Genomic DNA, 22,837 nt, shown 5'->3' with positions numbered 1-22,837 from the left:
AAATATTCTTGCTTATGGACAGGTTCAGTTTTAGAAATCTCTATACTACCACAGTGTTTGACATCCCTGTGGCCAAAGGAATTTGGTGGGGGGTTCTTTCAGATTACAGAGAAATTGTTTCTTGTGTATTAGGTAAACCAAACCTGTTTTCCAGCACAGTAAGAGCAGTGGTGTAGTAAGGGGGGAGGACTGCCCCAGGTGCCCTCTTGGCAGGTGTGCCTGCATCTCTCCGCCCCTTCACGCAGTGCTCGCACCCTCCCTTCTCCGCCTCCCCATACCTCTTTAAAATCTTCACCAGCGTGAGCAACTAATGTAACCTGCTCACACTGTCCTGGCTCCCTCTGAAATCACTTCCGTGTCACAGAGCCAGGAAGTGACATCATAGGGAAAGCCAATGCCAATATGAGCAGCAGGCCAGAGAAGCTGCTCATGCTGGCAAAGATTTAAAGAGGTATGGGGTGGGAAAGGAGGGTGCGAGTGTGGCAAAAGGAGTGGAGGGGTGCCTTCTACCCTTGCTATGCCACTGCATAAGAGCTGTCCATTGGTATCCAGTTCATGTGGATAACTGGTTGCATTGACCCATAATTCCTCTCTTACGTGAGCAGATGTATAATATTTTTAATAATGACCCAGCTTTTAGGGCAGTGCTTCTCAACCCAATCATCAGGGCACACCCAGACAGTTCAGTTTTTAGGATATCCACAAGACATATGCATGAGATTAGATTTGCATGCACTGCCTCCTTGGTTTGTAAATCTATCTTGTGCATGTGCATTGTGGATACTTTTCTGGCTGAGTGTGTCCCAAACACTGGATTGAGAAGCACTGACTGTATGGCATTATGAAGGAAAAAATTATTCATCCCTTTCAAACAGTCATTTTGGTGTAGAATCTGGGAAAGATTGTGAGACTGTGCCCTAATGTGCAAACATTTTGGGCAGATAAATACAGTGGAACCTTGGTTTACGAGCATAATTCGTTCCAGAAGCATACTTGTATATCAAAGCGAGTTTCCCCATAGGAAATAATGGAAACTCGCTTGATACATTCTGCGCCCCCCCACCCCACCCCCCCGAGGCCAGCTTTTTTCCTTTTTATCGGATGATTAAGACCATTAACATTCAGAGACAATATCTTAAGATCCATTAGACATTATCATAGTATGTAATCACAAAAATCAAACCCTGAATGCATTGTAAGAAATCAATTTCCCCATAAGTAAGATGCACCAGAAAACTCCATCCCTTACCCACCCCCTCAAAACCTATCCCCCTCCAATCCCCTCCCTCCCCACCCCAAATAAATATGAAAACTTGGAAACGCAGAATGAGATTAGGTATAAAATAACTCCCCACAAGCTAAAAATTTAATTATAAAACAGCTACTCCCCAATTTTTGAAAAATTATAAAATGAATCAAACATAAACCCTCCCATCCAATCAATTTTGAATAAAATACCATTGTATGCTATAAATGAGAGAATATTATTGCATAAGCATAAATAACTCATGTAAACTAGAAAACAAGTTAAATTATATGTATCAGCATATTTTAGGAAAATATAATAAAATTAGAACCAAATTTTTATAATAGAAATCAACCTATTACCCAAAAGTCATATATAACCAAACAGACCAAATTAATATTAGATAACATGAGATATGGTATGTAAAATGTATTCCAAAGGTAATATATCATAGATTTTATAAACGACTATATCAGTTACAATAAATCAAATCTTTCAATAAATAAATACCCAGCAAAAATCAAATTGAGTGACATGTTAGCTTAAATATCGATATTCCTATGAATTATAATGAGTTTAACCGACTATGACAACTTCTTAATCCAGCATATACAGATAGGGCAATACCACACACAAATCACTCACCCGTTTAGGGGAGAATCCAATATAAACACCGTATTGTCCCAATCCACCCTCAAACTCACTTATCCACAAACAATTAATACTGCATGTACGGTTAATACACAATAGCATAAAAGATAAAACAAACAATCATAAGTTCAGATATTAAAGTCATGAAGCATGGGTTTTCCCATTTCCAAAGGCACACCTCTAGTCACTCAGACGAAACGTTAAAAGCAACCAATCATCTTTACTTCCTGTAGAAATTAATTGGTTGGGGCAGAAGAAATCCTATAACCAATCACAGAGTAGCGATCTCAGTCAATGAATTGTGATAGTACTATTCTTACAAACTCATAAGATGTTAAGTCAAAGACAGCACTTATGCACACCAATTTGTAGTAATCAGATCTGCAGAGAAGAATGAGAAATTAAAAAAAAAACCCTAAAAAACGTGCACTCCATATTCCATTGAAATCCATCATCTCTGACACCAGTAGATAATATGCAGATCAAAGTTCCACTCTCGTGTTAAGGTCAAGTCGTTACTATTTAAAAGTAAGTAAAGATTCCAACAATAGTAACAGTCATCTTACGAAGATCTCTATTTGTAATTTTTGAAATAACAACTCCAATGGCTGTATATAAATAAGAAATAATAGTTTAAATCATCTTAAGAAAAAAAGTACAAATTACAGGACGTATTTTGCTTAAGAAGTCATTGGTTGTTCACACTGCTCTAAAAACTCCTGCAATTTTTTAGGATCAGTAAAATTTTGAGTTTTATTTGCCAGAGTTACCTTCATTACCGCGGGGTAAAGGAGCCCATATCTTGCTCCCAATGCTCTCAATTGTGGCCTCAGATCCAATAGTTGTTTCCGTTTGAATGCTGTTTCTTTGGCAAAGTCAGGCACAATATGTATTCTCGCATCCTGACATTTTAGATTCCTATTTTCCCTGGTGAGTTGGCAAATTTCCACCACATGCTGATACCGTAGGAGTTTAAAGATCAAGGTCCTCGGTCCTTTTTGAGAGGGTGCTCTTTGTCCAGGTATCCTGTGTGCTCTCTCAATCTCAAGTGGCATTTTAGATTTTAAAGGTAAAACTTTAGGTAGGAATTGCTCAAGAAAAGTTATGGGATCATTCTTCTCAACTCCTTCTGGCATCCCAATAATACGCAAATTATTCCTCCTTTCACAGTTCAAGTACTCTTCCAAATCCCGTTTTACTATTTCCATTTCCTTCCAAACTTTTTTACTTTACATCACCTCAATATGCACTTGTTCTGATTTTTCCTCTAACAGAGTTATTTTATTATCAACCAGATCCATTCTCTTGGTAAAAATTGCAACATCATCAATTGCCTTTTGCAATTTTTTTGAGATGTCTAAAACAATGTCCTTGATTTGCCGAAGTTCAGCCATAACGTCAGGATTTTCCTCTGCCGGCAATGGAACTTTAGATGGAGTCCTCGACTCCGGCTTTGACCGTTTATTGCTTCCTGTACCGGACCCTCCAGCACCCGAATCACTCTTATTCTGTTTTCCCAATGCCATTCTCCGATGTTTTGTATTATTTTCTCTTACCAAATTAAAATTTATGGAGCTTATTTATAGAAAGTAGAGCTTGTTAACACGGAGCTAATGTATCACCCAACCATCCAGCTACTTGTCCAAGCCACGCCCCCCCCCCCCCCTCCTCACTTTCCACTGCTTATGTGTTGGCAGGGAAGAAGCCTCCTGTTGGGGTGAAGGCTCACTCTTATCAGAGGAATGGCTTCCTCTAGTAGAGTGACTCTGGACAGGAGTCTGTTATTGAGAAAGACATGGGGGAAGCCACTGCTTGCCGTGGACTGGTAGCATGGAATATTCCTATTCCTTGGGTTTTGGCCAGGCACTAGGGACCTGGATTGGCCACCGTGAGAACAGGCTACTGGGCTTGATGGACCATTGGTCTGACCCAGTAAGGCTATTCTTATGTTCTCTTGGGTAGAATCCACAGCGGTCTCTCCTGAGGAGATTTGCAGGGCGGCCACTTGGGCCTCTCTACATACGTTTACTAAATTCTACCTACTTGATATGGCGACAAAGCAGGATGCAGCCTTTGAGGCTTCAGTCTTGGCGGCGGGCTCATCGGGCTCCCCCCCTCCCCCGATGTACTGGGACTACTCTGATATATCCCTATGGTGTAGATTCCAGAGGTATTGTACAAGAACGAAAGATTAGGTTTCTTACCTTTGTTAATCTTCTTTCTTGTAAATATCCTCTGGAATCTACACACCTGCCCATTTTTCTGTCCGATTCGCAGGTCGCCTGACCAGTAATTGGTAAGCTGGATTTCTGTCTTTGACCGGCCTCGCTGAGAATCCCGTAATTGTTCCTTAATGTAGGGTTTGAGGGGTCCCCAGGTGGTAGCCCCTTCTGAAACCTCAGGCTGTGTCTCCTTTTATCCAAATTTATACTGTGTTCAAATTGTTTGTTCAAATTTGATGTTAATGCAAAGCTTGGCCTTCTGGCGCTAATTGTTTTGAAATTGTTTCTTATGAACAGAATTGATTGTAGCGGGGGCATCCCTGCACCCCTCTCTTTTCTTGTTTTTCCTGTAGATCTACCTCGCTTGTGTACTGACTGAAATTCCAGGGGTGAGTAACAGGAGATGACCACAGGAGGAAGGGCTCGAATTTGATTTTGAGTTCCCTACAGTTTAAGGCTGGAAGAGATTTTTTTTTTTTTCTTTCAAGATGGCGCCAGGCTAGACACGGCATTGTGTTACCTCCCATCATCTTTTAGCCTTTTTCGTTTATTTTTGTTCTTTTTACCTTCTATTTTTTTAGTCACTCTTATTCTGTTATTTTGATTATTTAACCCATTTTGTTTTTTCTTCTGAACTGCTCAAACGAAATCTTTAAGTTTTACTATTAGTCCTCCTGCCTCACCATTAACAGCGGAAAACCTCTAACTGCCAAACTATTCTTGCTGGAGCTTCTCTCCGATCCCCCCTCCCTAGATCATAGAGGGTGCGACATCGCTTGTCTCTGCTCGGGCTCTGCTTTCTGCCGGTGTTTCCAGTATGGTGCTGGCTGTCTCCTCCTCCATGCTGGCAGATGTCTTTTGGCCTTTTGGCTGCTGCCCAACAGACTAGCCTTTCAGCTGCTTGGTAGCTGCTGGCTGTTTCTTCTTCGCGCTGGCTGAGGCGGGATAACGGAGACTGCTGCTCACTGTTTGTGACTCATCGATATTGGGACTCCGTGGTTCAGTGTGTGGGCGGTGTCCTGATATGGAACAGCTGATGGCATCGAGGAGGCCAAGTTGTATTATCCCTGAGTGGCGTTTGCTTTGGCCTGCTCCAATGCTAACGCTGAGATGCTGCTGGAGAGGGCCCTGGTCTGCAATCTCCAGGCCGCCCTCCCTCCCCTGGTCAGGCAGCATCGTGGCAGCAGGGCTGGTGTCCATGGGAGAGTTCATCTTGGAGGTGCAGGAGGACTACAGCTCGCCCACCACCCCATCCTTCACCACCAAGATGGTCAGTTGCCGGAGCTCCGTGAGCGGCATCAAGGAGGCTTTGGATTTGGTCCGAAATGTATTGCATGGGGTGAGGAGGTGCGCAGGGGCCGGGGATGCTTTGGGACACGATAGCGTTCAACATGCGGAAAGTTATATTGCAGCATTGAAGAGATTCTCAGTGAGCTGTGGAGGCAGTAGGGAAGAAGAATTGGCTGCTGCCTTTAACTTATTTGCAGAGTTCTCAAGAGAATTATTGACGCCGATGAAAAATTTGCTCCAGAGTAAAAAATCACAACATCTGCTTTTTCCTGGACAATTTGAAGATGATAGCCATCGGAACTGGGGTTGATGGCGGTTGAACGTTTTTTCACTCTTTGGCTTGTAATTATTATGATCATTCAACATCAGATCCTAATGCTTTTTGGAATATATTTTTTATTTCTCTTGATACTTATTTTTTTTTATTTCTATTTTTATTTATTTTATTTTTATTTATTTTACTTATTATTTTAATTCTATCTTTAATTTATTTATTCATTACTTGTTGGAATATTCATTTCTATCTCTATCTCTACCTCTGTCTTTATATTTTTATCTTTACTTTTCATAAATTGTTTCTTCAGGTACTTTAATTAGATTGTTAGCCTTTGGGACAGTTAGGGAATTTCCAAGTACCTATCTTATTTATTTTTATTTATTGTATCTTTTAATGCATCATTTTTATAAACCGCTTAGAAACCTCACGGTTATTAGCGGTATATAAGAATTAAATTAAATTAAAATTAAATTAAAATAAACAGCCCTATGGTGTAGATTCCAGAGGATATTTACAAGAAAGAAGATTAGCAAAGGTAACAAACCTAATCTTTCGTTGTCCAGAATGGCACACCTGTCTACTAGAAAAGATATTAGCAAAGTAAGAATCTAATCTCTTTTTACATATATTGTTACAGGGGTAGTAGAGGAAGAATGCGTCCATATCCAAATCCAAGGGGGCGAAGAGGCAGCAGAGGTGGTCCACCAGGTTTCCCACCACCTCCACATATGCGAGGAATGCCAAGAAGTCCCTATCCACATCTTCCACCAAGGTTAGTGTTCAGATTATAATGTTAAGGAATGTAGTTTAGAATTTTAAGAATACAATCTGACTTTTGAAAGAAAAAATGACTGTTCTTGCAAATGAAATTGATGAAGCAGTTGCCCTGACTCCAATCAAAATTTCAGGCTTAAATCATGCTTAAAGAATTCTCTAACCTGAATTTTATGTCTTGCTTAGCAATGTAACCCATTTCTCCTGAATTCTATATAGTGCACCACAAGTTAGACACCCAAATGGGGGTAAGCGACAGATGCCTGACTGTAGTTGGGCACTAACTTATAGAATAGTACCTAAGTGCAGTAGGGCATAACTGCAAAGGGGGCATGCATTTGGATGAAGCATATGGGCAGGTCACATCCATAGTGCCAGATTTGTAGAATAGTGTAAATTGCACATCTGGGTGCCATCATGTAGACACTAGCTTACATAGTGCAAGTATTGGTGCCCAATGTCAGTGTCATCTTTATCTCTATTCTATGACAGAATCTGGGTACCCAGATGTCTTTATAGAATATTATCTTAGCCCATAAATAAATTTTGGGTGCCTAAATTTAACGCCCTTTATAAAATTTGCCCCTTTTTTCTGATGTGCAAATTGAATACTTGCATCTAGAACAAATGAGCAATATATTCTTCTCATATTGGTATGTTTCATGGGGTTTGTACATTCAGACCAGCATTTTCACTACCTCCACCTCCTGGACCAATGGGCTTTAGAGGAAGACCACTATTCGCCAGGGCCAGAGGCGTGCCTCTAGGACCAAGAGGTCATTTTCTTTCATCCAGAGGGTGAGAAACTTTTATCCCTTTTTCATTTTTTATTTTTATTTTTAATATCATTGTAATTTTTAAAGATAACATTTTCTATGCAAACAAGATCACCGTACATAGAAACAATTCAGATGCCTTTGTTTAGTATTACTTTTAAATATTGATTGTGTGGAAGCCTTAAATATGCATGTACCTTAATTATAGTAAGCCAAATAGTAATAAATTCTTTTTAATTTTGTAATTTATTGTAAGAGGAAAAGAAACCATTGTGATTTTATCCTTTTATGCAGCTTTCCCAATGGACTCGGTGCACCACCACTTCCGCCACCTGGCCGGGGCCAGAGATGGCCTGGACCGCCAGGTGGCAGACGCTATTAAAGAGGCTTTCTCTTTAAATTGTAATGGCAGGGTGATTTCCTAAGGCAGTCTGAAATGGCCGGATAATGAACAGCCTATAAAACAAGAATAGTAGTTGAACTTAAACATCAGTATTTTCCAGCAGCCCTCATGCACCAGTTAGCAAAAACCTTAGACACACATATATATATATATACGCTATTTTAAAAAGAACTCTGTGACTCTTTGGACTTTTATCAAGTATACTGTTTTCCACACAAGCTTTATGGACATGATTCCTGCAGACTAAACCTAAAAAGAGAAAAAAGTCTGTTATACTACTAAGTCAAGCATTCGGTTAATATACAAGACTGTCAAAAAATTTCTGAAGTTCAAACATTTTTGTGCAGTTTTTTAAAGTATAGAATATTGATTGTTTTAGTGATGTGTGTATGAGCATTGTTAAATAGCCATTCTATGGTTGAGATCATTTATACATTTTGATTAAAGTAAATACATCTAATTACCTTATATATTTAAGAAGGTATGCCATACTAAGTTTTGCAATATGACGTGATACACTAGATAATGTAATGATTAAATCTATCCTATGATTGTTAACTTTGGAAAAGCGGCCTTTATTATGACAAAACAATAAAAGCAAAGTTTTGTGGACTCAATGTTTTCTTTAACTTTTGATAGATTGTAGTACTTATTTATACAAAGCTTGACTTCCCTTGTTTTAAATGTCCAGTTGTGTACTTAACTGTAATGTAATGTTGCAACAAAGTGCCTCAACACTTGACCAACCATCGTAATATAACTGGTATATTTATTCACATTACTTACAACATAAAGGCATAACATGAAGTTGAAATGTCAGCTACTGGACATATGCTACGCATAGTAATGTAATGTAAAATCAGACGTGTACATATTGTTAAGCATATGCCTCATTGTATAACTATCCTCTCACAGAGTTCAACTTTGCTGATAATGTGACTAACTTCAGAATAGTGAAAACTGTAAGTTCATGTTAATTGTTGCCGTTCAAATGACAGATGTAACCATATTTTGCAGCAGTGTTGTCATCTTTTGAGGATGATCACAGCCTGTGAATTCTAAGCCTTAAAACTTTGCTCTTTTCTTTTGTGCTGAGGGCTGAATTAAATTTTTTAGCAGTTTGGTGCAGTTAAGGCTTTTTAACGTTAAGCATTTCCCACACTGGGTCCAAAGCCTGCAAGCAAAATAATATATGTGAAGAAAACAAAACGAGGTATGAGAACAAAAATAGGTGGGTATTTCCCACATTCCTGTGGCTTCCAGTAGAATATTTTATAGGCACAAAATTCTATTAAAAAGGAGACTACTACATTTCTTATTTATGCTTCCTAATTTCCTATTAAAAGTAATGCTTTTTTCTCTGAAGAGGATGTAGTTCAGTTGATAGCATGTAAATTTTGGGAGTGGGATGCACTCAGGATAAAGTTTCAAGTTTAAAAAAAAAAAAACTTGCAGTGCTAATTCACTGTCATTTGGTTAGAAATTTAAGGAAAATTAGTTTATTCAAAAACTTTTTAATTTGCATTTTATCAAATTTTGCTCTGTTAATCTTAGCTTTAATGTTTTCTATCTTGAAATTTTTCTGTGGTGAAAGAATGATGCTATTGTTGTCTTCTAAAGGGTAACATAGTCACCCTTTGAGGCCAACTGGAGATGGTATGCAGTCCTTTGAGGAGCTTACATCAAGTCCTTGTTTTAAGGTGAGAGTGTTTTTTAAAACTTTTTTTTTCTTAACCTGACTTTAAGTTGCTCTGGTCTTCTACAAAGAATATACGACGGTCTTGGATTTGCAGATGTCTGGGAATGACCATCTACCAGGAAGTCAGAAACCATCATTTCATCTCAAATCTTTCATTCTTAGCTATTGCACAGCTATAAGGTTCAATTTATTTGATATACCGCACATTTCCTAAAAAGAAATCTAAGCAGTTTTACAATGCAGTATATAATTGGAAGAAAGGAAGTCCCACAAGATTAAACACAACACCTTGATACAAAAGGAAAATGGGATGAAGAAAGTTTTCAAAGTAGTATAAGGGTTAACAAAGAGATGGAAAATTACCACAGGGAGCTTGGTATTGTCTTATTCATATGCCAGGGATTGATGACATCAAAAAAGAGAAACAGAAGATCAGGTGACAGCAGGTGGGAAAGCCTGGGAGAAATAGTAGGTTTTAGCTGAGTTTTAAAGTTGTTGAATGATTTGTTCAAGATGTAATTACAAGGGGAGCAGCCACACTAAAGCAGGTGCATCTGGAAACATCCAGGAAAACATGATGAAAGGATGGAACTATTGAAAGGCTTTGCTTAGACAACCCAAAGGGATCTTGTTGGGGAGTAGGAAACCAATAAACTATCTAAGGTCTGTATGTCTAAAAGGCAGTTGTAGTTTTGTTAGTTGTTTTGTTTCTCACCTGGTTGTGCTCTGCATGTACACTGGAGATGATGTCTGAGAAGAGGAAGAACCAAGGATGAGCTAGCACCATCTTTGTCATGGCCAGCAGGGTTGGAGCAATTAGGCATCACAGCTGACTCTGAAGACCTGTGTATTCTGGAGAGGGGAATCAAGACTGGCTGAGAAAGAGAGAGAATAGTGGAAGTGACGTTGTTGCAAATCAAGTGGAAGAAAGGGTTAAAGCATGTTGGTCATTTATGGGATAGGTGGGGCAGGGCAGATTTATTGGTCAAGTACTGGGAGGCTGTGATTCTACCGTGTCACTTTTAATGAGCTTTTTGAGAGTTTAAAAAATGATGAGCAGCTTGTTCTTTTACCCTCTTAGTAATAAGACCCCTGGTCTTCTGCAGCAGATCAGAGGTAAATTCTGCTGCAAATAACATAAATTTTGTAGTTTTAATTGTTTAGTTTATTTCAAAGAATTTGGTATATCACTCTTCTCTAAGTAGCAGAATGGTTCATAATATATATATATATATATATATATATTTTAAAAAACCACCACCACAAAAAAACAGGTATCGAAGAATCAAAATAAAAGAAAAAACACTTAGATAGGCAACAATAAGGTAGAGAAGAGTAATAGCACAACACTTTCAATTCAAAGACTTTATATGTAACTGAAGATACAGAAGGAAAAGAGTAAATATTTAATGTAACTTAGGAAATGAGGATGAAGCTCTATGAAAAATAATCATAACTACTCATTCAGAATTCTTTATAGATTTTCTGAGATAACACTTATCTTAAAGTTCTCATGTGAACATTCTGCCTAATATACATTGGAGGTGAATTCCAGGGAAAAGATTCTACATTTTTTTTAAAAATCACCTCATCTAGAAGCTTGCCTAAGTTTAGTGTATGAAGGAACCACAAGAGGGTTTGCCTGAATTCAGGAGGAGAGAGGCTTTTGCATAAACTTGCATATCAATTCATTAGGAAATGTACTTTTTGAAATAAAAATCTATGAAAAATGTTACTTTAAAATAAAATTATTCCAACTTGTGGTATGTCTGAATTTTTAATTTTCAGATTTATTTTTGAACTTTGTCTTTTTTTAAACACTATTTATTTCCTCTCTTCTTACCTCACACGCTACAGCCTATTCTGTATCACCTGGTAGACTGGTATAGTTATTCTTTACAGATGGGTTTATTCCTCACTATGACCAACAGATAGAGACTGAGACAAAAACGTATAGTATAGCTGAGGCTCCCTCTAGCAAGCTAGTCTTTCTCAGTTTCCAGCAGGTAAAGGTAGGAAAAACCTGGCTCCCTCTGTTAGGCCTGTTGGAATTTGTTTTAGGACTCCTTGTCCCCTTTTTAGTGCTGGATTGAACTTTGACAGGTCCTGTTTGGGGATCCATCCAACCTCGGGGGGTGTCAAACCCAGCGGGTCTTGTGCTGGGTCCCTCCCCCCCCCCCTTCCTCTACCTCCCCACATTTTTGTAGAGGGCCTCAGCCGACAGCCTCGCCCCCTGGTTGGTCAGGCCTCCAGCTTTGAGAGCTGTGGAGTCTGTTCTGGGAAGAAAAATTCTCCAGCTTTGAGAGCTGTGGAGTCTGTTCTGGGAAAAAAAATCCTAAGGCTGTGCCAGTCTAAAAGGCTCTTTCCCTTTAAAAGTACTGTATTTTATTGTTTTTTTCTGTTAACAAGCACTTTTTTATTCTAGCAAGGTCGTGTCTGGAGCAAAGGAGCACCTTTGCAAGGGAAAAAGTGTTCATTGTAATCCAGCCGCGAGGCACTTGGCGGCCGACTTGTTCGAGTGAGGCAGGCCGCTGCGAAGGGGAATCCTCGTCGTCATCAGGTACCGGCAGCCAGAGATCCCCTTCATGAGTGCCTCACAGCCGGCAGCTGTTCGCGGGGAACCAGGCTTCCCCTGCGCCCTATGCAGAAGGTTCCCCAGCCACCAACGGTCAGACAGTAAGGATTCCCTTTCTGCGAAGTGGCTGGGGACTCCCTTTACAGTTGAAGCCGGCTTGCCTACTTTAGGGGATGGTGCGGTTTAGGCCTTCTAGCCACTGCAGGTCTAAGGAGCTTATTTTTTTTGGCGATTCAGTTCCATTTTTGCCAGAAAGCTCCTCCATTGTTTAGCCTCGGGTGACCTCACTCCTGTTTGGTGACACAGGCGGCAGATTGTTTCCTGGGTCCCCTGCTGTGGCAGGGAGTCCCATGGAGCTGCTAGGAGTTTTCCTCCCCCCCCAATTTTACATGTTTGTCTTTATTACTGCGGCTGGAGGATCTGATTCCGCCCCGGAGGGGGGGGGTTGCCCTCGACATCCTCTGTGGGTCAGCCCCATTCAATGACAGTGCTGTTCCCCTTTGGTCCTCTTGCATACCATTGCCCGAGGGTCTCTTGGTTTGAAAGGAGTAGTCTTTTGGTTCTCAGGACCTGGACCCTTTGGGGAGCTCCCCAGGATCCTCTGCGGGATACAGTTTCTCCGCTAGCGACAGCTTTACGCTCCGTCTGCTAGCACTGATGCTTCCATGGGGCGCATTTTTCGGCGGGCTGAGCTCCATGAGATGTTTTTGCCGGTCTCCTCTTGTGTTCTGGTCCGATGATATCGTGTCGGAGCCCCCGCGTGTGGCGGATCCCTTGCTTTAGGGAAGGGATGCCCACACTTTCTTGGCTTGCGGGCTACTTTTAAAATGACCAAGTCAAAATGATCTACCAACAATTAAAAAAGCACAAAGCATACTGTATGCAGAGAAAATGTTAATTATTATTTATATTTGGGGGTTTTTCAAAGAGGTCAAGGCAGATGACTTTATGCAATGTCACCTCAGTAACAACTATACAAAAATAGCCAAATATATCCCCTCCCCTTTTACATAACCGTGATAGCGGTTTTTAGCCCAGGGAGCTGCGCTGAATGCCCCTCGCAGCTCCCGACGCTAAAAACCACTATCGCGGTTTAGTAAAAGGGGACCATAGTGCAAAATATAGACAGCAGATATAAATTCTCAGACACATTTTGATCACTAAATTGAAAATAAAATCATTTTTCCTACCTTTTGTCTGGTGATTTCATGAGTCTTTAGTTGCACTTCCTTCTTCTGTAAATCCAATATGTCTTTCTTTCTGCCCCCTCCCATTTTCTTTCTGTCTCTTTATTTCTCTCACCCCTGCCCCCCTCTTTATTTCTGTCTTTCTCCCCTGTCTGTCTGTTTTTCTCTCTCCCCTCCCTCTTTATTTCTTTATTTCTTTCTCTCTTCCCCTGCCCCCCCCCAAGCCATCGCATCAATTTCCCACTTCCTCGATTCTTTTTCTCTCTCCCTGCCTTCCCCCCCCCTCCAAGCCACCACGCCAATTTCGTCCTCCCTCCCTGAGCAAGGCCCATAAGCCTTCACCTCTGACGTCAATTCACACTTCAGAGAGGAAGTTCCAGGCCAGCCAGACAGCGATTGGCTGGCCCAGAACTTTCTCTCCTATGTCAGAATTGACATCGGAGGTGAAGTCTTGTGGGTCCAGCGCTTGCACGCGCCTGGCCTGGCTTGAGGAGGAAGGAAGAAGATCGCAAAGGCAACGCAATCGACTCACATTGCCTTTGCGATCTACTGGTCGATCACGATCAACCATTTGGGCACCCTTGGTCTAGAATGTCTCACTTATCTCCTGGAAAAGAACTTACCCTGGTAAGTACATAATCTCTTTTTATTTTACTGGAAGGAAATAGGGGAGGTGGAAGGGATTGTGCCAGTATCTGATGCCATAGTTTGTTTTTTTTTGCAGCTCTGAAATACAGAGACCTATGATTGAGTTTCAGATTGAAAGAGGAATAGAGAGTAACACTATCTTTTTTCCTCAAAAATGAAATGCTCCCTTGTTACAGCTTATGGGAGGCAATGGTGTGAGATTAATTGGACTCATTATGCTATATCATCTCAAAGGAATAACGTGGAAGCAACTGGATGAGGTTACAGGAGAGAGAGAGGTGAATTTGGTATGGGGGTTAAAGGTTCTTGGTTTGGTTTTTCTCTTGGCTCAGCTGCTAAGCCCTGGTTTTCCGTTCTCGGTGTCAGCACAGGTGTGGTAGAGGCTAGCTTTTGGTTTCTATGACCTTTGTGGCTGTGCAAGGAACCATGAATGAGGGGGTATTACTTTAGTGGTGTGCCACCCCATAATCCTTCCACATACAAATAACAATGTGAGCCAGGAAAAGAAGGGAGTGGGGGTGTAATGGTGGTGGTCAGAGACTGGAGGAGAAAGAAAGGGGTGTTTAGTAAAAAGAGCAAGAAGGATGTTATGTTGGTGTCGCTATTCATAAAGGAGGGGGCATTGTGTCAAAGATGTTACAACCAAATAAGGTGCCAATTTCCATTTTTGCAGCAGACACTAGCATTGGTGCTAACTCAGCTCCCCCACTGAGCAAGCACTTACTCTGTAACCACTAGAGCTTTAGCAGGTGTGCTTAGGGTTACCATACATCTGAAGTTATGAGGTCATGTCCTCTGGAGAACTGTCTGGATGGTTTTCTGAACTAGAGGAAGTTTGTCCAGGTTTTGGATGTTTCCACTCTCTAGCCCCCATCCCAAAGTTGAGTATGGCTCATCCCTGACCCCAACTTACCTCCTCTGGTGATATAATTTCAATCTTCAGGCAGCCAGCAACTTAAGTGACATAAGCCTGCTGCCTTCAGCTTGCCCTGGAAGCCTTCGCTCTGCAGTGTCTTACCTATGCGGGAAGTTGCTGCAGAGGGAAGGCTTCCGGAGCAGGCCAAAGGCTTGATACTTAAGCTGCTGACTGCCTGAAGATTGAAATTACAGCGCTGGCGGAGGTAAGTAGAGGACGGGAGAGCTATGCTCCAGCAAGGGGGGGGGGGAGAGAGCAAGCACCGCTGAGGGAAGGTGCGAAAGAGGCACCCAGAGGGGGGGTTGAAAGAAAGAAGCACTTGCAGGACAGAAGGGGATTGAAAGAAGAGAAACACCCGGAGGGGAGGGGGGGTGGAAGGAAAGAAAGAGAGAGAGAAGCATGCATTGGGAAGGGAGGTTGAAAGAAGAGAAAGAAAGAAGCATTTGCAGGCTAGGGGTGTTGGAAGGAGAAAGAAGAACCTCTGGGGGAGGGGGTTGGAGGGAAAGAGATAGAAGCAAAGGGCTAAAGGGGGGTCCAAGGAAATTAGTGAAGGACAGGGTCACATGTCCTTTTTTTTTATCTTTACAAATATGGTAACCCTAGGCTGGCATACAGTGGGTTAATATGAATGCACACCTCTAGGTTCACTGATTTTCTTCCTGGCATGTGATCTTTGGAATGTTCATTCTGAGAGCAAGAAGCACTACAGGCAAATGTGGCCCTAGGGCTTGTGGAGCAAATGATTGCTGAGCTTTCAAGTTTTGTGCAGCCAGGTGGTGGAGCAGCTCATAGGGCCTTTGTGGATGTGGAATTGCTATTGTATTTCAGTCTGTGAGTTCTAGATCGGAATGGTGGCTGAGGCTCTGGGAAGGGGAGTAGGCGTATGATCCTTGCCAAGAAAGGTGGGGATAAAAATTTTTGAAATGTACAATGATGCCACTTAAGAAGTATAAGGGAGGGTGGGCCTAGTCTGCAGGGGAAGGGTACTGACCAAGGTAGAGTGAGAGGGAACCCAAAGGGGGAAGGAAGTAGTGGGGGGCAAGGCAGGTCAAATCAAAAGGATAGAGAAAGCAAACAAGTACAGAATGGGGGTTGGAATAAGTATGGGTGGTGTAATATTAGGCATCCTATCATAGAACAAAAGTCAAACTCCATTGAAGTGAGGGAAAATCAGAATAAGATGATGAGACAAGGAAGCTATTAAGGCAGGGGTGTCAAACTCAATCACATAAGGGGCCAAAATCTAAAACCCAGGCAAATTTTTTTATTAAGATACTTAGTCTGAGTAGATCCTTCCTCACCCTGAGACATCAAGTTTATTCAAAATTTGTTATCCTGCTTTTTCAAATATCAAAGTGGCTTTACAAAAAAAACACAACATTAAGCATAAACAGGGTAATACAAAACACTTAAAACTTATCAACAAAAAAACCAGCAAAAGACAATACCAGGACTAACATGACAGATTTTAAAAGACTGCCATCCTCATGCATTAATCATGCTCTGAAACTAACAAGCACAGTCAGGCACTTGTGTGGAGCGCCCTACTGGGATTGGGTCCTTCTGCCTGCAAATGGGTTCTGAGGCAGCACGGTGAGGTGCTTGGAGCGCTGCTGGGATTGGGGAAGTGCGTTCAGGCATGTGGATCGTCACTGGGGCTGCACGGTCAGGCGGGCCGGATTCAGGGAAGGAGGGACTGAGAAAAAAGTAGAGATAATCTAAGAGAATAGAAAGTGTATAGTGTGCACAGGTTTGTTAGGGGAGATGGACTATTGAGGACTGGCTGGGAGAGGGAGAATATGGGTTGTATAGAGGGACCAGGATGGCCTGGAAGGCATAGCATGAGTGTAGTGTAGATGGTGTGGGAGTACGGTGGTAAACTTTAGTGCTAGGTTTGGGAGGAAGGGAGACTGGTGGACTTGCAGTACTACCCCTAGCATTCCTTTTACTCACAAGTCCTCCCTGTGTTGCACCACTTGCTGTGCTTTTCATTTAAAGACAGCTTGCCCGGTTGTGTTCACAACCCACCATGCTTTAATTTCCTTTATATGGACTTAGTAATTTGTGGCGAGTCAAACACCCCCAATCATTTTGGAAAAGTTGTCTCTTATGACCTGTCGTATATCCTGTAATGTAATTGGAGTAGTTAGAGAAACTACTTGATCCCCAGTTGGCAAAGTTCTATAATTGCTGAATATACACACACACTTGGGTGCTCCCTCAGCAGAAGGAAAATCACTAGTTGAGGAGTATGATTGCTTGTGTGTGAGAAAACAGCATTTGGTGAAGTATTACCATTCCAGAGGTCCTTCTACCTGAGGCCAGACATATTGGTCCATAGCTCCCTTAGTGGTAATTACAACCAATTATGCCTTTCTCTTTGCCATCTGAAATTAGAGATAATTTTCTGCTCTTGACTCTGAAGGTATTGGCTGGTTTAAATAGTCCTGAAAGACCGGAAGTGACATCACCCACCAAACAGTTGAAATCTATGGGGCTGCCTGTCAAGCTGTGGATTATGAACAGAAATTCAATGTTCCCAGTAACAGCAATATCTCCTTAAGGTTGCATTTGCTGGTTTAAAAAGTCCTGAAGGGGTGACATCACTGCTTGGATTAAAAAAAATAACATACAACAGTAAACAAGGGCCATTCATGTGGCAGCCACCATGGAGTTGTGGGAATTGGTGTTCCTGATAATAACTTTTTTTTTTTAAATTTCTTTATTCATTTTTAAACTTACATCAAGTGTACAGTAAATATCAACCAAATATAATACAACATCATGATAATAACTCTAACCTATAAAGTAAAAGAGCTTTGCTGTCTGAACACAAAATGGAAGAAATCTTGAATACTGGTTAAGAGTAAGTGAACTCCAAAAGAGCCTGGCTTTTTTTTTTTAATACGTTTTTCTTAAGGGCCCAAACTGATAAATTTTTCTATAAATAAATCCCTATAATTCTATCCCAAAACAACAATTGTAGTAGATAAGAATTTAGCAGAGGCTGAACAGTGACCCTTTAGCTTGGGTTTGATTAACTGTGAAATTTGATGCAATTTGATCATGTTCTTAAAACTGGCAATGAGGCAAGTGCTTCTCAGTCCTTTCCTGGCCTTATAGGTTTTCAGAAAGTGTTAATGAGCATGCCTATGATAGATTTGTATATACAGTAAAACCTTGGTTTGCGAGCATAATTTGTTCCAGAAGCATGCTTGTAATCCAAAGCACTTGTATATCAAAGCAAATTTTCCCATAGGAAATAATGGAAACTCAGACGATTTGTTCCAAGCCCCAAAAACTTTAATACAAAATACTATATGTACTTGTATTGCAAGACCTTGCTCATTTAAAACAGTCACTACACCCTTGCAGTGTCAGAGAGAGAAGAACCATCGGCTCAGTTGTGATGATGTAGCGCGTGTATACTGTATGTATTTGTATTGCAAGACGTTGCTTGTATATCAAGTTTAAATTTAATCAAATGTTTTGTTTGTCTTGCAAAACACTTGCAAACCAAGTTACTTGCAATCTAAGGTTTTACTGTGTATATGTGTGTGTGTGTATATATATATATATATATATATATTCAAATGTATCTCATGCATAGCCTTGCAATAATCCTGAAAATATATGTGGCTAGGTGCAGCTCCAGTAGAGAATTGAGCACTAAAGTTTTCCTTCACTCAAGTCTGTGGTCCTTATTAAATATTGAGTGGGTTAAATCTAGTCGCTGTAGGACTCTACTTCTAGCTAAGTTTCACAGTAACTTTTCCTACTTCCACTACTTGTATTGATGTAAAATTAAAAAAAAAAAAATATATATATATATATATATTTGTAATTTTTTATAACAAAAAACAACGCATTGAAACAGCAGTATAGTACAAAAGTAGTACATGCATGGAAACTGCAAACCCCACTGATGTCAACCCCTCTCCCAGCACCCCTCCCCCCCCCCCCCGGTAACAGCATACAGAGACAATCAACCTCCAAGATCCATAGTTATGGATCCCAGATGGGACTCTACGGGGGTTGGGGGGGACTGGCTTAAGTTGGATAGGAAGCGTCTTAAGCACTTTGTGGATGTACTAAATGTTGTGGATGGCTGGAGATCCCAGCACTGGATGGGTAAGGATTATTCGTATTACTGCCCTGTTCATGGGGTTTATATACCCGAATAGATATGTTGTACTTGGATAAGAGGTGGGGGGGGGGGGGGGTAGATTAATGGGGTCGCACATTGGGTGGTCGAAACAATATGTATTTTAAGCAGAAGCCACAGACAAAATGTTTTTTTAAAATCTTCTATAGGGTTGGCAAGAAAATTGGATTCCATAGGGACTATGGGGGGGTTCTCATCCCAGTCCTCAGGACATACCTAGCCAATTAGGTTTTCAGGGCACCCACAATGAATATGCATAAAAGCAATTTGCATTCAAGTTTATTTAGATCTTGATATACCGCACGTCAGATATCCGAGCGTTTTACAATTTAAAAATATTTTAAATTAAAATCAATCGGCGTGACAAGATAAAGACTGATGAGGGAAGGTAGGGAAAACCCAAATGGAAAAAAAGAGAAAGAAATGCATTATCATAATAGAAAAGGAAACAAATGTGAATTACACAGAGAAAATGAATTCAGTGGAGGTGGTCAATGTCCTAAAAACGGGACTGGCTGGGTTTGTCCCAAGGATTGGGTTGAGAATGCAGTGTGTCTCAAACTTTTTTTAGCAAATGTTTTTTGTGGCACATTATAATTGAAATTATAAAATTGCAAAACCAACAAATTAAATTTGCTAATCAATGCCATGGGCAAATTAAAATTGCTGATCAATGCGATGGACATGCTTGTTTCAGAGTGCAAATTAATGCATTTCAACATCACCATCTGCAGTTCTTTTTTTTCAATTTAATTTTTGTCAGGTATATGTACTTTGGATGATGTTATTTCAGATGGTAAGCTGCTTGATTTTTCACAATTGCAACACAAATTTGGTTTTAATAAATCACAAAATTATAGATGGTTGCAGTTGAAGCATTCCATTCAGGTTGGGTTTCCTGAATGGAAATATCTCAGTAATCAGTATAGTTTGCCGCTCTTATGCTTTCAGGTGGACTTCCTGGAACATCAGGCCACTCAGTGATATAAATTAATATCTGGATTTTTAAATAAGAAACCAAAGACTGGTCTTCGGGACATTTGGAGCATTGAGATCAAGCATCAAATTACTGCATCTCAATGGCCACGTATTTGGGCTTGGAGGATGAGATGTCCAGTGTCGGCATCTATGAGACAAATTTTTTTTTTTTCTGTTACGTAGAGCATTTTAGACCCCGGTTCGTTTACAGAAGTTAGATAGCTCTAAATCTAATAGATGCTGGCACTGTCATCTTGAAGCTGGGACATTAGATCATTTGTTATTCTATTGTCCGTTAATACTTGCTCTTTGGAAATCAATATGGGGGTCAAATAAATAACTTGTTAGATAATCCGGTGGCATTATCCTATGATACCGTATTGTTTGGCATGTCAATGAGGGCAAAAAGCCAAATATCCTCTAATAATAACAAGCTTCTACTCATTATGACAGGGGCTGCTATACAACAGATTACAAATAATTGGAAAAATTGGGATAGGCTGAATTATAGCTTTTGGTGGAACTCTTTGTGTCACATATTCAAAATTGAAAGGATCATTGCCATTCAGCAGGGAAATTTTAAGAAATTTCAGGTTATTTGGGAGCCATTAACAAGATACTGTAAAGATTGAAATTACTGCATAGAATAAATATTATATTTTTTCCCTTTTGTTCATACACGTCCAGGTGGGGTGGGAATATTTTATGATTTCTTTTGCTTATGAATAACTATTGGGTATAAGGGAGGGTGAATATTTGATTAGAGTTTGAATTTGATGATATATTAAGTGATGTTAAAGTATAAAATTATTGTATTTTATGCTACACTTATTGTGAGTTTTAAAAATGAATAAAGATTAATAAAAAAGATAATAATTTCTGTCAGAGCTGAAAATCCAAGTTCACAAAGATAAGAAGATCCAAACAGTAACAAAGTCTTGATTGCTTTGTTGCTCAAGTTAGGATAACAACTGCATAAAAAATAAAATTACTTGCCATTAGTTTTCAAGGACCAATCACATCAAAGAACGATTTTGAATGGTTGAATCCTTTCGCACACAGATGCTCATAACATTGACAGATTCTTACATATGCAGCATACATGTAATCTAGTAAAATTCAGGAATCTCTTGTGGCACACCTGGAATCTCTTCGGGGTACACCACTGTGCTGTGGCACACAGTTTGAGAGACACTGGTTTAATGCAACTCTGTCCTGTATTGCTGCAGTGAGATGATAAACCTTGCATCAGAATCCAGTTTGTCTAATAGTCCACACTGAAGCATGATTTGAAAAAGTTAAGACAGCAGTTTATGGTGGTGGTTCAGAGTTGTCACCATGAAGATGATTTAGGGCTAGATTCACTAAGCAAACCAATTGTGTACCAATCGGTTTGCGATCCGATTTTAGACCAGCCCGATTCACTTCTCTGCTGATCCGATTTTGATCCATGCATGCAATTGAGGGGAACGGCATGCAAAGTATGTAAGAACTGCCATGCTGGAAAAGACCAAAGGTCTAGTGAGATGAAGATCCTGTTTCTAATAATGAAGACACAAGAAGAAGGGATGATCTGCAAGCAAGCATCGAGGCACAACACAAAGCATATTTTTACACTGGTCTTCATGTTGTGATTTGGACTGGCCATTATTAGAAACAACATAAGTATCTGTCAGGATCCCAGATCGATTTCAAGTTGCTTACACCCCAAGGATAAGCAATAGCTTTCCCTAAGTCTAAACAGAGAAACTACTACCTTAATTCTAGTAAATTACTAACTTTACTGCAGCATGACCAAAAATAATAGTAGCCAAGATCACTATTAGGGTAGATCTTTTCTTTGATATGATGAATGTAGATTAGAGATAAATGTACATATAATCTTCAGTTGAGTATAAAGGCCATGTGTAAACCTATAATGTACTTCTCAGTAATACTAAAACACTCTATATATCAGATTCAGAACAATGTCTGTGCTTTAGAATATGAATGTATCTTTAATAATATAAGACCCTGAAAAACATGTTATTTAAATATGGTTTATATACAGTAGTATCATATAAGTTCACCTGCTAGCTTCCCTAAGTGCAGAAATGTCTAGCCACTCAACCTTTGGGGTTCTAATAGGGGCTTACTATAGCTAAAAATATCTTACCATGGGATATATTCAGGCTTCCCTTGGTAATTTTGGGATTGGTACCATGTACTATCCTGCTGGGGCAGGACTGGGGGTAAAGAAAGAGTGTGCTCTGCACTAATCAATTTGCACAGCAACATTGCCGTATGCTATCAGTGTGTGGTTAGTGAACTTACTGTCTACTGATAGCATTTAGCAACAGGTAACAGATCACTAACAGCAGGTCAGCAATTTCATGTTTGAGTTCTTTCAATACCCTGGGATGTACACAATTTGGTCCAGGTGATTTTATCACTTTTTAACTTGTCAATTTGGCTTAGTACATCCTCCAGCTTCATCAATATTTCTTTTAGTTCCTCCGCGTCGTCACCCTTGAAAACCACTAAATGGTTCAGGCAGATCTCTTACATCAGCTTTCGTAAAGACCAAAGCAAAGAATTCATTCATGCAGTCTCTCTGCTATGGCCTTATCCTCCCTGAGCACTCCTTTTGCTCCTTGATCATTCAACAATCCCATGGTTTCCCTCAAAGGTTTTCTGCTTCTGCTGTACCTAACAAAAGTGTTACTATGAATTTTTGCCTCTTTCGTAAGTTTCTCTTCATATTCTTTTTTAGCTTTATCAATGCTTTACATCTAACTTGCCAGTGCTTAAGTTTCTTCTTAAAGAATTTTCTTTATTTGGATCCTTTTTCCATACTTTAAAGGAATTTTTTTTTGGCTCCAATAGCCTCGTTCCCTTCAACTTTTAACCATGCTGGCTCTCATTTTCTCTTCTTTCCACATTTGTTAATATGTGGAATACATCTGGTCTGGGCTTCAATGGTATTTAAAAAAAACATCCATGCCTGGTTTACAGTCTTAACCTTTGCCACCGATCCTTCTAGCTTATTTT

The 22,837-nt window shown here is 40.2% G+C and overlaps 1 protein-coding gene across 4 annotated transcripts in view; it reads left to right on the top strand.

Annotated features, from left to right (window-relative positions):
- The window catches only part of LOC117356996 (putative cuticle collagen 99), a 56,937-nt gene extending 48,686 nt beyond the window's left edge, over positions 1 to 8,251 (top strand). For all 4 annotated transcript variants that reach the window (XM_033937063.1, XM_033937061.1, XM_033937062.1 and 1 more), the window contains 3 exons: positions 6,324 to 6,458; positions 7,142 to 7,258; positions 7,531 to 8,251. In XM_033937063.1, the coding sequence (XP_033792954.1) occupies positions 6,324 to 6,458; positions 7,142 to 7,258; positions 7,531 to 7,618 (340 nt within the window). In that variant the 3' untranslated portion in view covers positions 7,619 to 8,251. The remainder of the gene's footprint in view (positions 1 to 6,323; positions 6,459 to 7,141; positions 7,259 to 7,530) is intronic.
- Positions 8,252 to 22,837: the final 14,586 nt, after the last annotated feature.

This window comes from Geotrypetes seraphini, chromosome 3 (genome assembly GCF_902459505.1).
Source record: "Geotrypetes seraphini chromosome 3, aGeoSer1.1, whole genome shotgun sequence".
Taxonomy (NCBI): Eukaryota; Metazoa; Chordata; class Amphibia; order Gymnophiona; family Dermophiidae; genus Geotrypetes; species Geotrypetes seraphini.
This window is presented reverse-complemented; position numbering and strand designations above follow the sequence as displayed.